Source organism: Diorhabda sublineata, chromosome 1, assembly GCF_026230105.1.
Source record: "Diorhabda sublineata isolate icDioSubl1.1 chromosome 1, icDioSubl1.1, whole genome shotgun sequence".
NCBI classification, from domain to species: Eukaryota; Metazoa; Arthropoda; class Insecta; order Coleoptera; family Chrysomelidae; genus Diorhabda; species Diorhabda sublineata.
The window spans coordinates 43422322-43440476 of NC_079474.1; the positions used below are offsets into that span (position 1 = coordinate 43422322).

The 18155-nt window shown below is 32.3% G+C and overlaps 1 protein-coding gene across 1 annotated transcript; it reads left to right on the top strand.

Moving 5' to 3' along the window:
• Positions 1–460: 460 nt before the first annotated feature.
• On the top strand, positions 461–9186 carry LOC130444336 (zinc finger protein 112-like). Its single transcript, XM_056779461.1, has 2 exons — positions 461–932; positions 8915–9186. Exons 1-2 carry the CDS (start codon positions 461–463, stop codon positions 9184–9186), a joined length of 744 nt encoding a protein of 247 aa, XP_056635439.1.
• Positions 9187–18155: the final 8969 nt, after the last annotated feature.

An 18155-nucleotide genomic window follows, 5' to 3' on the forward strand; every position in this document is an offset into this window, starting at 1 on the left:
TTATAAATAAACAATTAATACTGTCGAACAAATTATCCAAACCCTTGTCAGCATCGTTTGACATTCAACTAGCTACCTTTTTCAGAAAATAATTTATTCTTTAAAAAAAAATAATTATACCTGCGAAAACGATTGAAAGCCAAATTCAGTTGTTAACGTACCGCAAATACTCCAGATTTAAATTGACAACCGTGAAAAAATGGAAACACTTACAAAGTATAACAAAAATCCCCTTTAACAGCCCTTACCAACACCCTATACCGCCTTTCATTCACCCTAAGGTCCAAAATCGTACGATATATTTCATTCAACAAAGAGGGTCTAGTTATTGTTATATCAACTACCCCCACTATCAATAAGCACTGCCCCTTTTTTATAGAAACACGAGTATATACCCATGTTTAGTATATACTGATTCAGTTATCCTTACTAACTGATACAGTGCCTTTATTTATAAAAAATGTTCTTCAACGATTATCCTTGCGAAGCAAAAACTGGTAAAAAAATTTTCAGACCTTGGGATTGCGCTGACGATCTAAGAAATGTTTCTCAAGATAATACAGTATCGACAACTACCTTAGAAATGAAAACTAGTAAAAAAGTGTCACAAGAAAACAAGATTAGCTTCAGACCTTTACCGGAACAACAGCAGACGCTCACTGATTATCCAGTGGAAATTTATCCTACAGTTTATCCGGATTTTATACAATCGCCACTGGTTCACCCTGCCGGATTATCAGCCGATCCTCTCATTATGGAAGCACTTTCTCAAGGAATAGCACTGGAAGAGTATATGCGAGTTTTGAGTCAAGAGCATCACGAAAAATTATTAGCAGCGAAAAAACAAAGACCAAAAAAATATAAGTGTCCACATTGTGATGTTGGATTTTCTAACAACGGACAACTCAAAGGACATATCAGAATACACACAGGTTAGACAAACATTTTTTATTTTATTTATTCATTCAATATCACCAAACTACAAGTCACAATTTAATATCAGTGCCGGATTAAGCCAGCGCGGGGCCTGCAGCTAATTCAGCCAAGGGACCTCTGGTTTATTTTTTATTACTTTTACACATTAAGTTGGTTATTTTGTTAAACTTTTGGGTAATAAAATATTTCAAACGCTTCTCATTTTAAATATTTATTATATACAATCAAAGTAACCTACGAACAATCAAATTCAAATATATCTTCGTGTTAGTAAATGACAATAATGATACTTGAGAAAAAGTTATTTGAATCAATTTACCTATGATCAGTTAGCTGACTATCCTGTAAATGTAAATGTAAACCGATTCACTTTGAGGTGATGAAATAACACTTAAAACTATTAAATCAACAAAACTATAACAAAAAAATTTCCTGGATGTAATACGAGCAAATTTAAGCAAATCATGCTATATATTCATCAAAGTAAGATGATTAATTCGTTTTTAACGTATTTTATTCCTTAACTCATTTTTTATGCGTTTTATTTTTGAAAAAGAACGTTCACCATTGCAGTTAATCATCATGAGAGACAAGTAAACTCTCAAAGCAATTTCTGTGTTTGGAAAACACGACTCTAAAGAATTATTTAATAAAAGTTTTTAAAATAGCAATTTCAAGGAATGTTGTTTGTTTCTGTCAATAACAGTAGCCTCACATCTGTTTTCAGCACCTCGTTGCCTAGGCTGTTCTCCAAATCATCTGTGTAGTAAACACTGACCTGAACATCAAAACGTGTTCCAACTGTTTAACCATCGACTAAATCGTCGAATGTAGTTGAGTTTCTAAAATCGTACTTTGTATTTTGCTTGATTCGTCTTAATGTTGTTGCTTGTATGATTTACATCCGGTGAGATCTTTAGCTCAATATCTAAAAATATGGATCGCATAGCTAAGTAATGATTCATAAAGGGCGTATCCCGTATTAAAGTCTGATCGAGACAGGTATTGGTGCGTGGGTCTTCCCTATTCACGGCACCCTTAGCGTTTGCTACTTTTACTACGTGGCTAATCCGGCACTGCTCAATACTCATATTTTGTTAAGTCATAAAACATTCTCACTTCAAATTAATCCTCACTGTAAAGACACTGTTTTGTTTTATTAACAACTTTAAATGTTTTACCGGTATGTTCCATTATAACTTTCTACGACTTTAGAGCAATTCCACCCTCCATAACGCTTGTTTATCTTGTTTGAAATTAAGAATAATTTTACCACTCTTAACTTATCTGTAAGTTTCTTTGTTATTTGTTTCTTGGGTGTTTCCAATTCTATTAACTAAAATTAACAACGATTTATGTGTTAAATCATATAAATCAGGTCCTCTTAAAAATCAGTTTTCAGTTTCTAAATATTTCTATAAATTTACCGTTATTTTTGGCAGTGAATATTTGTCAAATTATTAGTTAATTCACGACTTCAGTATAATAGAGAAATATATCAAAAGTTTTTGTATTGTCATCGATCCTAAAGAAATTTCCAAAATTTTGAACGTATCTGATAACTCACAGTTGGAAAAAATTACGCCCAAAGATCCTACTACATGTTACCCTGTTGAACCTGGTAGGAATGGTACAAAATGGTTGAAATAATTATATTTTCATTGGCTCTAAATACATCCTAAGTTTTGAAGTACCTAAAAAGTTCTAACATCCCGCTACATACAAATGCAGCTTATAAAAGCGTGCTGTTTAACATATTTTGAGTTATCTGTATTCCTAATTCCTTCTTATAAGCATTGCTCTTTGTTTACTGCTCCTCTCATATTCTTTTTCTGTTTTGAGCTCAGCAAATACTTTTACGTGAACGTTCTTTTGGCTTCCAAGAAAATAAATCTTAAGTTACACTTGTACTCAAATTATTTATCTATTCGTTGTCACAAATCTTTTCCTATAATTTATATTATAAATAAATTATAACATAAAAAATTCCAATAAAAACTGAAACTCTTTCAAATTGTTAGTTCTGGCGAAGAATATATAGTATCCAGAAATATTGGGTGATTCAAGAATATGATAAAAGAAAAATTTACGAACGCGTTTATTTGGCGAATGTCGGCTTAATATTATATCTGAAAGCACATTTAGCAAAACGCCACTAATAAAACTTGGTTTAAGATAATCTTCTAAACATTGTTCATCTAGATAAAGGTTTAAGAAATCTGAAAACATTCCAACCTTGTAAGTATGCATGTATTTATGGATTTCTCGTATACACCGCGACTCAAATGATCTATTATGTCCCCATTTATTGCTGGGATAGTGGAGAACCCAGGTTTACAGCTGATCCATCAATCTCAATCCTTTTGAAAAGTCTAGAATGTGGGATGGTTTCAATTGCCAGAGATCTTCATCTTCTATTTCATACGCTCCCAGATGTAATACTCTGGAGTTCCGTAGTGTTTCACACTTCGAGAGAATGTGGATAGAGGTTTCGTCCTCAGTGCAACAAAATCTGTACGCCACATTATCTGCTAAGTCTAGAGTCGTCAGGTGTTTGTTGAGGTGACAGGACTCCTGTTAGTATTCGTAGATTGCTCTTACTTAGGTTGATATATTCAGCAGATCTATTGTGGTTATAGTTTCCCAGAAGAGTCTTTACCTGTCTCAGCCCCTGTAGGTTGTCCCAATAATTGGTTTTGCTCCTATCCACCTTCTTTTTCAGTGCTTTTCCCATTGTTCTGTAGCTGATTCTACAAGACTAACCTTATACTGGTTATTAGGGTCGTCAACAATAAAACGGATGTTGATGTAGAAGGAGATTTTGGAGATAACAAGATTGCCCAGTTTCCACAGTTAATATTTTGACACTATGAATAATTTGCTATGATTCTCAACTATATAATGATTTTTAAGTATGTACAGCTGGGCTCTTTTTCTTCTCTCGTCTTTGTCCCTCGCAACATTAAACAATTCTCCGACGCTGAGATTTGTCCGTTCTCTTATGTTACGGAGCCAGGATTTCTTCTTCCTACCGATGCCTTTCTTTCCCTCTACTCTGCCTTGCATATTCTGTAGCAGTTGGTATTTGTCTTAATTTATCTTAATAATTGTCAACAACAGCTTTCTTTTACGACTAATGCGTCTCAGTACTTCGTCGTTGGTGATTCTCTCAGTCCAAATGCCTCAAGTTTTTAGATAATTTGAGCTTTAAAGGGCCAAGTTTCTACTCCGTACAGCAGTTCTGACCAGACATGACATTCCATGAATCCTGTTCTGACGTGCAGATTTAGATTTGTGTTTACAAATATTGAGGAGTACTTGAGAAATGCCTTTGGAGGCATCTCGGCTTTGATCTTGATTTCTTCGTCTGGATCCATTTAGGACGTTTACTACTGAACCAAGATACTGGTATTTTTGCACCCATTCTATTTGTTTTCCATTCAGTGTAAGAATAGTTTTTACTTATAACCATGAATTTAGTTTTTTCAATATTTATAGTGAGTCCTACATTTCCACATTCTCGGTTTATTCTCTCTAATAGGATTTGAAGATCTTCTTCGCTCTCGGCCTAACCATAGACGAATCTTAAGTTGTTGATTAATGTTTCTCCGATGTTTACCTGGGCTAATATTTGTTTTTATTCAAACATATAGTTGAGAAAGTACAAATTCCTATGAGGATTCTTTTGCCCATTTCATAGGCAATTTATCGTCAATAATTTCCTTCACATATCTTTCCCCCGAAAAATGAACTTTCTTAACGAAAAACTTTGTTTTTACTTTTATTAGATTAGACATTTGTAGTGCATTTCAAATATTATTCCTTTTATTCAAAAATATTCTGGTATTATTTTTTTTTTTCATATTTTGCATATCTCGTTTTAACGTTGAATAAGTTTCAAAGGATTTTCCTTACAAATTATGGGAGGAACCGACTCGTTGGAGATTGTATCTCTTAATTGGATCAATTATAATGAAAAAACAAGAACTACATAGTAGAGGTTCTTTGATGATTATTATTGAGCTGTCAGTTGCAAATGTCTTGATTTGTCTATATCTTGTCAACATCGTTTCAATGAAATATGCATAAGGAAAAATTTGCATCGATACTGTTAGTTGACATACCAGGGCGATTTGATAAAAGAGTTTTTCTACCATTACCTCATTACTTGTCTCAAAAAGCTTTCTACCAAATTTGGAAACAAAAACTAATCGAGTGAAGCCACATCAGGTGAATTTAGCGGATGAGGAAATGTACCATAACGCATTTATATAGATCTGCAACAATACCGGACGAATGAGCAGACGCATTGTTTGTATGGAACAATATATTTTTCTTATTAAAAATTATTAATTAATTAACGTTATATTAACCAACTATCGTTTTCGCATTTTACTAAATATTATAAATGAAGATTATATCTTCAGAGTGGCCAAACTTAACCCTATTGGACAAAAAAACGATTATTTGGGAGCAAGTTCCTCAGATGGAGTTCATTATATCGATTCTATTTTTGTTCTTATAACGTGATGAGCTACTCAAGTTTTATCTACTATGACATATCGGCGAAAAATTTCATTTGGATTACGTCTGAATATTTAATGCGAGTGAGCTTGTGGATAACTTTTTCATATGTAACCTTGCATGTAAAAAATTGCACACACATTCACACAAATATTCACTTTATAATCTTACGTATTTTTATTAGACGATAGCTAAGAACAAGGGCAAGTAGTTACGGCAAATAACGGTCCGGGACCGTTTAGCATCACTCGGATTTAAAAACCACGAAAGCTACTTACCAAGCATAACATCGGATAAGGCACTTTTTGGATGATATACATGTAACTTTTTTCCTGTTTCTTTTATTCTTTAACCACATAATAAATAATATTCAATCAACACTTCAAATTATCAATAACACCAGTTTCTAGTGAGACATTTTATTTGTGAATGAGCAGACGTTCTGAAGTGATCGCATATAAGTGATTATTATCACAACAATCGCAAAAGTCACAAATATCGTAAGTTCAAGCAAACTTGAGAGATAATTTAAATGGACCAGCTACTGATTCAACATGAAATAACTACGAAATTTCGTTCCAAAACATTTCAGATACCTTCTTATCCATATCAAATGCAAAACTACATCGTAGAATTTCATATTTTCAAAATAAAGATTAATTTTTTGACAGTCATACTAACGTCGTTAGAGTAGAAAATACCATTACATCAACACTCACAATTACACAGTCTGAGGGGAGTTTTGATTTAAGTTATCATATTCAGAGTCTGTAGATAAAATTTCTGAAGATTCTGAAGACGACAGCTTGGTTGTCGAAACGCGCGTCAGGCAATGTAACGGTGAGTGATAGCTTTATCAATGAGTTTTGTGGTGAATTCTATTCGATAGATTTGATAATTATGTACCGATTTCGACTTACTTCCAAATTTCACTACAAAACTGATTCTAAGCGACTGTACTTCATTTTCTATCCACTGAGTTCGTTTTGTACCGCCATAAATCAATTCACCTCATCTACTATTTGTTTTAATCTGTTTAAATAATATTCCTTTTGCTTGTTTTTACTAAAGCCACAATCGAGCCACATAATTTTTATTTAAATTTGAAGGTACTTAAACTGACAAGATATTAACCAATGACGTTTTTTCTTGCTTTCGTGATTTCCCATCATTTAGACCTCAAGTAAGATATTAGAAAAAAATGTTTTAATAAGGTATCATATTTGATACCGCTTTAGGGGGTACTGAAATTTATAGTTATTTAGCTAAACATTTCTATAATTTAGCTAAAATTACATCAGAATTTTTTGTTTAAAGAAAGGTAAACAAGGCCCGTAGCCATTCAATCGTATCAGTAAGGTGAGAGCAATAAATTTGACAACAACGCTCAAAATAATTTCATTAAAAATAAAAACTCATATATATATATATATATATATATATATATATATATAAAATAATAATAAAACTAAAAAACCAAAGATTAAGAATGGGCATCAAAGAAACAATTTCTTTTACTAGTCAAGCAAAAACGTAATTATTTTTGAAAAAATGCATTATGATGATTGCGAAAAATGAGGAAAACCCATGGCAAAATCACTAAATTTAATTAATTAATGAAAATAATTTGTCTTGATATAAAAAAGACAAAATAAATAACAATAAACAATTGAATAACAATTTAGTTATCAAAAACGTATTAATTTTGTTTAAAAGAAATCATTTCAACTTTTTTACCGTAAACGGGCGAGGTATCAAATATTATACCTACACAAAATGCATTTTCTAAAACAGAAAATCAGTTATCACGATTTTTCCTTTCCATAATTCCATACAATACAGTATTATGAAGCTAAGACAAGTTACCGCATTCCAAAAAAACACTATATTATTTGTACAATAACAGAAAATAACTTAACTTATTATATGTTGTTATAACTTTCGTTGGACGTAAAACAGTGTGACCAACACATTCACAATGAAATTCCCTTGCCCTGAGAAAAGGAACCAGGTCCAAAGGTTTACCGCCGATTTTTAAAAAAATTATTGAACAGATGGTATCACATATGATACCATGCCCGTTAAAGGGTTAACTTTAAATCCTTTTCAAACATTTACTTATTCATTTTTTATTCTTCATATTCTATTTTGATTAAGCTACATTAATTAATTGGAATAAGCACTATAATTTCGACATGAAAATAACTTTTGGTAAACTACAAGATTTTGAGGGTTGTTATTAAGTCTTTTACATATGGTACATGCTCTTCATTTCATTCGCTTTTCACGACATATTGTGTAATTTATTCATGTCTGACTGTCAAAAATGCAGCAGTATTTGTTGTCGATATTAAATTTGAATTGAATCAAAACATTCAAAAAGCTCAAGTTATCCTGCACATAAGCATCAAGTTCATAGTTCAATAAACGAGTAGTGGTAAATATCAATGAAGTTTAGTAAAAATTAACGAAAAGAATGTTATAAACGTTGAATGAATTCTTACTTAACTTTCATATTCAATAATACAGAACATTCATTAATATAGAGAGAATACAAACAATTATATAAAATAGTGAATTAATTATTGTCGAGTTTGCTGAAAATTTTGGGTTATTATAATTGAATTGAATCTAAAATTGTGTATATTAATTAAAACGTGAAATACTGACTACATCGCCTATTAAATTAATGAACCCAAAAGATTTAAATTCAATTTACCAGTTATATGATACAATATACACAACCTGATTAGTTACAGGGAGCATTTTATGACTTAATTCAAGTATAATGAAAGAAACAAAATTAACATATTCTTCTCTATTATCTATCGCTTCATACCCTTACAGCATCCGGAAATTTAGATTATCAACTAATTTCTCTTGTTTGTACGTTCATCGATTTCATAGGGCGGCATAAAACTCTACGATTTTTCATTGTTTATACCTATTTTTCTCCGGAAAAACTGTAGGTCTAGAAAGACAAACTGGAAAAAGCAAAATGCTCTATTTCTAATCGTTTCCTTGGTAGTACTTCCGTAAATTTGAGTTGATTAATTGTTTCTGTTTATTTTCCTAGCATTCCTTCATTATTCACAACACTTATAGTACATCTCCTTATTCGCTGTTCATCCTCATTTCTTTTTTTGTAATACTCGTTCCGTCTCTTCAATAAGTGAACACTACTGTACCTTCTTGTTGCTGATCACTACAATTGTTGTTTTGACTGATAAATTGATGACAAAATTCCTTGAATTATTTTTTTCTTCTCCGAGGAAAAGAGATGTAACCTACCATTCGGCTTACGTGTTTCTTCCAACATTATAAATATTCCTATTATATTTATTTTACTATTGTTACTTTGTTTTATGCAAAAAAAACATCATTATGACTTTGAAAATTGTTACTATTGATTATTCCTCTATCATGAAATTTATTATCAAAATTTTTGTTATAGGTGAAAGGCCCTTTAAATGCGATGAAAAAGATTGTGGAAAAACATTCACCAGAAACGAAGAATTAACCAGACACAAGCGAATTCATTCCGGACTTAGACCTTTTCCTTGCACCCACTGCGGTAAACGTTTCGGAAGAAAAGATCACCTAAAGAAACATTCCAGAACTCATTTTCAACCTAGAGGTCTATATGCAGTACCTGTGATGTTACCTTTCGAAACCTGGGCATCCTCATCGAGTAATTATCCATTTGTACCAATGTTTGGATATTAGAAAAAGTTAAAAAATTCAGATTATATATTTTTTGAAAATTTTGCTGCTTCCCAAAGAGAAGAGCTGGATAAAAAAAACACCTAATTGATCACTTCTTATTGATTATATCTGAAATATTTACCTTCATCTAGTTGATTCTCCAAATAAAATTTGTGAAATTTCAAGAGCTGTAGAATGTGATAAATGTTTCTTTCGATTTTAGTAATCATTTACGCATATCAAAATTATATACGACGGGTTAACAAAAATACGGTGAACTAATTTCTTTCAAAGTACTGCTATCCCAACGTTGAATCCGTAACTGGAAGCATTCCTGATAAGGCTTTCATTTGCTTAGTCGTGGCCATTTCAATAATGTCGATACGTTTCCCTTTCAGCATATTTTGTTTCGAGAAGAACCAGATATCCCATGGTGCTAAATATGGATAGGAAGGTATATTTTTGATGGCCCAAATTTATCGAATCAAAACGGCGCGTTGGTTAATAAGTAAAACAGCCATTAGCTCGTTTTTCAGATCTCTTTCTCACCATACAAGTTCTTCATTAACATTTCGAACGGCCGTATACTTGAAGAGAAGGCTTTTTCTCTTTTTGCATAGTTTCATCTGTATTTAAGGTCGAGGGACATCCCGACCGTTAATCGTTGTCAATCTTATATTGCGCCGCTATCTTAGAACCAAGCGACATATCCTATCGAATTCTTTTCAGTCACTTCAATCTCCAAGTAGAAATAGTTGCAATTTTGGGTGAGTAATCTTATGTTTGTGTTTCTTGAAATGTTTTGCGAATATTGTTGCCTTCAATATCTTAAATTGCCATTTAAATTGGATTGGAAGCTTTAAGTTTAGGTTACAATAAACTAGTAGACATTGCCGGAGCAAGAGCGGACGGAGTGCGATTGTAAGTCTTCACTATACTGTTTCTCAACTTTCCATTTTGTTCACAATTTAATAATACGAAATTATACAAGGGAGGCAACCAGAAAGAGCTGGGATGCTGAAAATGCTGTTAGTGATAGAAAAATGAATTAACGAAAAGCTGTACAGTTTCATTGTATTATTGAAATCGAAGTTATAAGATAAGATCAGAAAATTGAAGCTACGGACTTCTGCTTTGGAAGAACAAACATCAAAGAAAAACCGTTCAATATAATTACCTATTATATAGAGATACATTCGCTCCGATGTTATAATTATGTGAGGCTCTTTCGTGGTTGCTTTCATGGCTTTGCAATAACTGAAAGTGTGGTAACTCAGTACAAGATGGGAAGACTTTTTGATCTAGCCTTTAAAAAAATTGCTTCTGTTTAGAAAGCTACTTCTGCCGTATTTTGAGAAACTCATTATGCTCAAGCTAAGTCAACTGGACGAATGAAAGTATGCAACCTCGCTCCACTGATAAGGATAACTGCCACATCAACGTGCTCCTCATTCACTAGTATCTGGAAAAATTATATCCGGTTCCATATGCAACACAATAAATTTCTTATAGGAGAAGAAAATTTATAATTTGAGTTGAGTCACCTCACAAAATGAGTCGTTCGAAAAAAAACGAAATAATAACACTGCAATATTAACAGGAATTTTAAAAAACCCCACAAATTGGCGATATGTAAAAAATTAAGAGAGAAATAAATAATGACTCAAGTTCTGATGACGATAATAACGAAGCCAGCAATGATGATGTTAAGAAGTATTCATTACAAAAAAAATCAGTTTGTAAAACCTTAAAAACTGATTGCTACAAGTTCTTATATCAGAAACTTGGACATCAGGATACTGTACTGTATTGAGAAATGATTTAGAAACATTTACTTGCAATAAATACACGTATTTACATTAAACATTTGTCCAGTTCTGCCCCATCATAGGTTTAATCGAAGTGTTACGATCAAGCAATGCAACATTTTCTAAAAATATTTTTCATGCTAGTATCTTTATAATTATGTAACAATATTGACAAAGATGACAGAAATACTTTAAAGTTCTTAAAATATGTATTAATTTTTTTCTTATTTACATAATTTTATTTTATTTGTAACGTTTTGCATCCTATTCCTCTACTGCTTTTCGAAGCGAATACATTAGGACTGTATTTAGATTTTAACATTCCGTGAGCTTTCATCTTTCAACTTCATTCATGTTTCATGACAAGTACTGGAAACATGATCTTACTAAATAAGATACAGCAGCTGACTTACAAAGTACAAGTTTGTTACAGCTTATCTCATACCAGCATACCAGTCACAATAAGTACATTATTTGTAATTTTCCTACTATTAAAATTGAATAACCGCAATTTTTCAACACATATTGTAAATACCAATAATTCTTGGAATCGTCGTTATATCGTAGTACAACTTTAATGATTCTTTATCAGAAAAAGGCATTTTTTAAATCAAATCAATCTCAAAAAACTCAATTTTGATTACAATTAACACGCATTTAAAAAGTGAGTTAAATTATAAGCGTTTTATTGACTTATTAAGACCTCCTATATTATTTAAAAAAACAAAAACTTCCAGCCATTTGATATTCTAAAATTGTTATTACCTCAAATCGTATTATTTTATAAAATATATTTTGTAAGTATTTGTACATATTGTATATATTTGTGCATTTCGAGTGTAAATTATGTGATAAAAAATTTGGACCAAATGTTGATATTCTTATAGAAAGTTTTTCTAAAGATAAAATATAATATTAAATATACGAAACTATCTTTCAATTACCTCTAATCTGACTAACGGCATGCGAAACCTAGTCATATGAAGGCACTTATTAAGACACCAATCAACCAAATCCCATCACTTAAAGACAAAATTCTACATACAGATAATAAGGAGATAAATTAATCGAGATTCGCAACATAATTCTAATTCGCCTCTATCCACATTATCTCGAAGTGTAAAATACTCCAGAGCACTGCACCTGGGAGCGTATGAAATAGAAGACGAAGATCTCTGACAAACAAAGCCATTCCACATCTAGACTTTTTAAAAGGAGTGGGATTATCGGATCAGCTGTAAACCCTGAGGATCCCCGGTATCGTAGCAAGAAAGGGTTGCGTCCCCTTTGGATCGCAGTGTATACGAGACCTCAAATCCATACATACATACATCTTTAGCCGCATTTCTTATAACACCAGAAATCACATCTCTACAAGATTCTGCAAAATAATTTCTGAGAATACCAATAAGCATTTAACAGATAGCAAACTTCCTAAACTTATTTGTACTTAAACGGAAACAGTACCGTTGGACTGGGTTAATAAAATAAATAAGCAGCGCTTGTTCTTTTTTGCTACTATTCGGTCTGATGATAGAAATCCTAACAAATGGAAACTAGTAAATTTCCTTCATAAATATGGAAAATTAAAGGACAAATCCGAAGTGGATGTTTTATTGACATCGACATCAACATTCAACATTTAAAATCAAAACAATTTATTTAAAAACAAAGTAATCAATTGGATTTCGATTGAAAATGGTCCGATAAAGTGTTCAACAGAAATTCAAAATAGTCTTTATTTATATATAATAACTAACGTGTAACTGTACCGATATATTTTTTCTTCCTTCATTTAACACTGCTCCACATAATTTTAACTCTATATAGATTCCTGTATGAGGATCAATAAAACTGCATGTATGATTAACTATATCCTGTAGAAATTCTTCTATTTTTGTCCTATTTATTAAGTAACCTTTCCCACAATCAGAATAAATTGTGTGAACGACTGCAAGGTTATCCATGATTGTACAGTGACAAAATATTGCGACCACGCCATATGTAGGACCTCTTTATCCTTCGATCGTTTTTCCGAACAACTACCCCAATAAAACAATATTTCTTTGCCACCTGACTGACTATCGCCTGAACCATGGAATTCCTGATTGTTTTTTTTTTCTAATCTTCTATAAATACATAAAATAAAACTTATTTTCCTTAAAATACCTTGAAGCACGTTTGAGATAAAATCAACCTAACTGCGTCCATCTACCTTTCGTTTTATAACACTATCGAACACGCTTCCGATCCAAAGGTTAATTGCTTCAATTTTCCATTCGATATTCAAACTACAACTTCTCGGATCAACACCTGCTTCGTGTCTATCCGAGCTACGCTGCTCCTAGTGGTTAGGCGCACGCGGAGAACATTGAATAAGTTACTTGAATTTTTAAGTTTTACGGCATCCTTCACTTCTTTGTCACTTCATCGTACTTCTTTATAATATGATTTGTACGTATTTGATCGAACTTTAATTATTGTCACACTCGTCCATGAAAAAACTGAATATTTGTCTGTCTACATATACCACCAAATACCAACTCGACCACAACTATTAGTAAAAAAAGGTTCAGTTTGTACAATGCAATCTGATCCACCTATTTTCTTGTTTGATTCATTCTTCATATCCAAGACACATAATTCACACAAGTAACCAATCTATAACAGTCATCAAGGTCACGTCCACGTATTAGAAGTACATATATGAATCTCAAAGCCTAACAAAATGGAATTCTACTTTCCTCAAACTAGTTGTCTTTCTTATTTGCTAACTACACTGTCTCAAATTACATTTCCAAACTGATGTTTACCAAAATAAAGTTTCATGACACGAGGGGTGGTATATGTTCGTGTTCCCTACTAAAATATTGTGCTTTTTTGGCGACGACGTCGCATTTAAAAATAAATAATACAGCTACACTTTCTATCACATTTTTCATTCTTCCCCGTTTCGTCAATAAAATAATACTTTTCCAATCCCTGACTGACAGATTCCTATTACAGATTCCTAACTCAGGGAATTCCAAGTTGCCTCCTACTAGGAAGTTTTATTAATTTCATAAACAGCATGCAAGTTAACCTAATCCTCTACGGTGTACATGGTAACACGTTTTAGGAAAATTCAACATAACTACGTCACTCTACCTTCCACACTGTTTCATGACCCTTAAACGAACCCAAACGAGACATTTTGAATCCAAGAAACACTCGGACACCAGGCAGAGAAGTGAACACCTCTCGAAGTCGAATCTAACGGAACTACGTTGCTCTTAGAAATAAGGCACGCGCGGGCAATATCGGTTAAGTTTAATTCTACGTTTTGTTCTTATATGTACAGAGCCCTTCACGACGAGCTGAATCGATATGTATATGGGAAAGTACTGTGACTAGTGTTCTGAAAATTTGCTTGCTTGAGTTTTCCGAAATTTTCGTTTTAGCTAAAATAATTCCAGTTTTCTGAAACTTTCGGTTAAACCGGAAGTGGACCCGAACTTCTACACGTGATTTAAATATAACTTTATATAGGCATAGTATGCCTAAAGTCCACCATTTTTGAATTATTTCACATTTTCGAAATTTTTGGAACATATGCAGCCTCCATTAAAAAAATTATATTTCCAAGTTTAAGTAAGTCAGGTCTAATATTTTTGGGATCTGAACAAATAACACTTACAGCTTTCAAATTCTGTGAACAACTTGACAAAAATTTATATAGGGTGTTTAGAAAATAGTACCGAAGTTCGCTATCTAAAAACTTCGAAAACTTTTTCAAATGGCAATCCTCATTTTTCTATATGCCATGGGAATCTACGCTTTAAATTAAGGGGACTTCGTTAGTAAATTCGTATATCTCAAATCAACAGTTTTTGTAGAAACTTGAAAAAACTGAAATTTCTACAAAATCCGAAGTTTCTAAATAGCGAAATTCGGCACATTTTCTAAACATCCTATATGAATTTTTATCAAGGTTTTCACAGAATTTGAATTCTGTAAGTATTATTTGTCCAAGGTTGCACTTTATTGTAGCATTAGCGCAGATTTTACCAAATTTATATTGTTTTGTGTTCTCAAAAATTTTCGAACTAGAATTCCAATCTCGACTATAGATCTTCTTTCTCACGTTACAAAACTACATGAATCTTCGTGCATTGTACAATTCTCACTCTATCGTGCAAACTAGGGTAATAAACATTAACACAAATCACTCGAAACTATAATTTCAACGGTCAGTTCAATGTCCACTACCAAAAATAATCATTACATCACAGCTGGAAGTCAAAGTGTTGACAATAATTATTGTCCTGCCAACTTCCGGAGCTGCCGAATATGAATTGTCAAAACAGTCTTGTGATGTCGACCCCATGAGGTATTCACTCTTTGAATTGTTCCTTTCAAGGCTTTTGTCAAGGGATACTGATACTTCCAATGAAAGGATCTTTATTCACATCAGAGGCGTACCTTTTACGTAATTCTATATATAGTCAAGATAATTAAACGTTCAGATAAAGAAGACGATATATTTTGTTTCTACTATTTCCGAATGTTTAGTTTTAGTTAGCCAACAAAAACGGTCATGGTTTTAACAGGACTAAACTATATCATTTCTTGTGAAAAGATATACAATGAAATAATAACAACGATATATTTATTTGTATCAAAGTGTAAAGGAGTTTTTTCTCCCTCTTTAACTGTGACACAAATATTCATATAACGAAATGATTAATACAAAAAGTGACCAGATGACCATCAGTCGAAAAAGGGATTTGAACATCGGAGTGACTTGAAATATGAATCCAAAAAGAAGTTTGAAGATAAAGCTTTAGTCTGTTGTGCCATATTCGAAGCAGGCATTTCTTTCTAATGTGAGGCATGCTAGGGGTGCACATATTTATACAGGTAGATGTTTTCAAAAATTGGTTGATTCTATTAATACACATCATCCCAATGAAGAACATTTTGGCCTGGTCTAGACTCACCCAATTCAAGAGTTGTGGGCGATATTGAGTAAAAAAGTGTATGTATTTCAAAAAATTCGTGAAATTGACTATGATGCAACTTATGATGCAACGCAACGTTAAGCAAAAATTACTCGCAATTGAAAAAAATAGCCCTTAATGTATAATTTAAATTGCTTTAAGATGTTAAAAAAAAGTGCTAAATAAATATAAACTCAACAATTAGATTTGGTCTTATAATTTTATTAAATATATTAATCTTGTTAATTTATAATAAGAATTGGTTAATTTATAGATTATTTAAACAATAAATCTGCCAAAAGTGAAGAATTTCTATTGATTATTCACAAAAAAATACAACTAAGTTGGAATTTCTGGAGCCGTTGGCGATATTCATACTGAATATACTGTTTACACCACCACTACACCAACACTAACAATTATACTGTCTGACGCTTTGATAACCAAGTTATCGTCTTCAGAGAGTGAAGGACTTCCTCGATGTATCTCCGAGCAGTCAGAGCCCCATTATTTATAAAAATCAGTTCAGTCCGAGCATGCTGAAAATGCAGTTTATCTTCAGTCTCTGAAGACGATAACTTGGTAATCGAAACGCACGTCAGACAGTATAATTGTTAGTGTTGGTGTAGTGGTGGTGTAAACAGTATATTCAGTAAAAAAATACAAAATAAAGAAAAAATGATAAATTAACTCATTTTTGAAAAACGTTATTCTTCATTTTTATTAAGTTTTCTAACAATTTATGTAATTCTAATAGAGGGTATTACTCCCTCTGTTACGGCGAAGGGCTCTAACCCTTAAAAATATATAAATAAATTAAAATCTGGTCGTACTTCACCGGCATATCATTCCATTCTTCTCGAAGATCAATTTGGAGCTGATTTAAGTCACTAGGAAGAGCATGACGACATCTAACACACACACAAATGCTCTACGGGATTCATATCAGGAAATCGAGCAGGCCAGTCCAGAATTTGATTCCCAGTTTCTCCAAGTATTTGGTAACAATTTTGGTGGTATGTGGACGAACAATTATCCTGCATTAAAATGAATTACTCACCAATAAATGAAGCAAATGGGATCGCAGGCTTTAGGTGGACTTCCTCGATGTACCTCCGAGCAGTCAGAGCCCCATTATTTATAAAACTCAGTTCAGTCCGACAGGTAAATCAACCCAAGACAAATAAATCAAATCTGAGTTTTATCTAACTGTTCACTAATCTTGAAGGGATTAGTTCAATGGACTTAGACCCTACATTCTCTGTAATAACTGGAATAGCCGCAAAAACAAACACATTGCTGAAAATTAGCTTTTAATAAGAAAAATATGAAGTTTCCGATATTTTTACTATTGAGTGTAGTATCAACATTATTTTGTTGTTTTGAAATTGCCTTACAATTTTTTTCCGAAAACTTTATTACATAGTTAAAGAAGATGTGATTTCCAATTTTGAGATACGCCTATGACTTTCAATTGAAAATACCATAATGTTTTTGAAGGAAACTATTTGTAAACATTGAATGAACCTTATACATAAACTCATAAAGTTTGTGCAACATTGAATGCAATTTCTTCAACTCACCCAATCTTTTATTGCCTAAATATTTTTTGATAAAAGCGTCGAAAATGCATAACTATTGAATAACTTTTAAGAGCTCACTTTTGATTTCCTCCGAAGATGAATGTGTTGATCAGATCATTCTAGTGAACCTAAAAAGAAATGAATGATGAATTCTGATAAGATTGACAAATATAATGTACAAAACATTCAAAAATTTAAATTTAATGTGGCTGTCGTAACATTGTAGATGAAATGACATAAAACTGGTCTTGATTCAACCAATTGCCCAAATTAATGATAAATTGATATATAGGCAACTATATGAGGCAGTCCTCAAGTCAAACTGATACCAAATACGAATAAACCAGCTTAAGAAGTGAAGTCATATAGGCCAATCAGTATTTTACCAACCATATCCAAACTATTTGAAAAATTACTACTAGATAAACTTGAACCAATTCTGAAGACAAAGAAATTAACACCTGATCACCAGTTTAACTGCAGCACAATACACTAATACAGTCTCATGCACGACACCTTACTTTATAAGATCAAAAAAAAATCACATAACAATTTTTTGATCCTAAAATCTTTTCTACAAGACCGACTTTTCCTTGTAAAATTCGTAGACCTAACTACAA

Coding starts and splice junctions, on each gene's coding strand:
- LOC130444336 (XM_056779461.1), top strand. CDS start 461: ATGTTCTTCAACGATTATCCTTGCGAAGCAAAAACTGGTAAAAAAATT. Junction 933..8,914: donor ACATATCAGAATACACACAG/GTTAGACAAACA, acceptor TTTTTGTTATAG/GTGAAAGGCCCTTTAAATGC.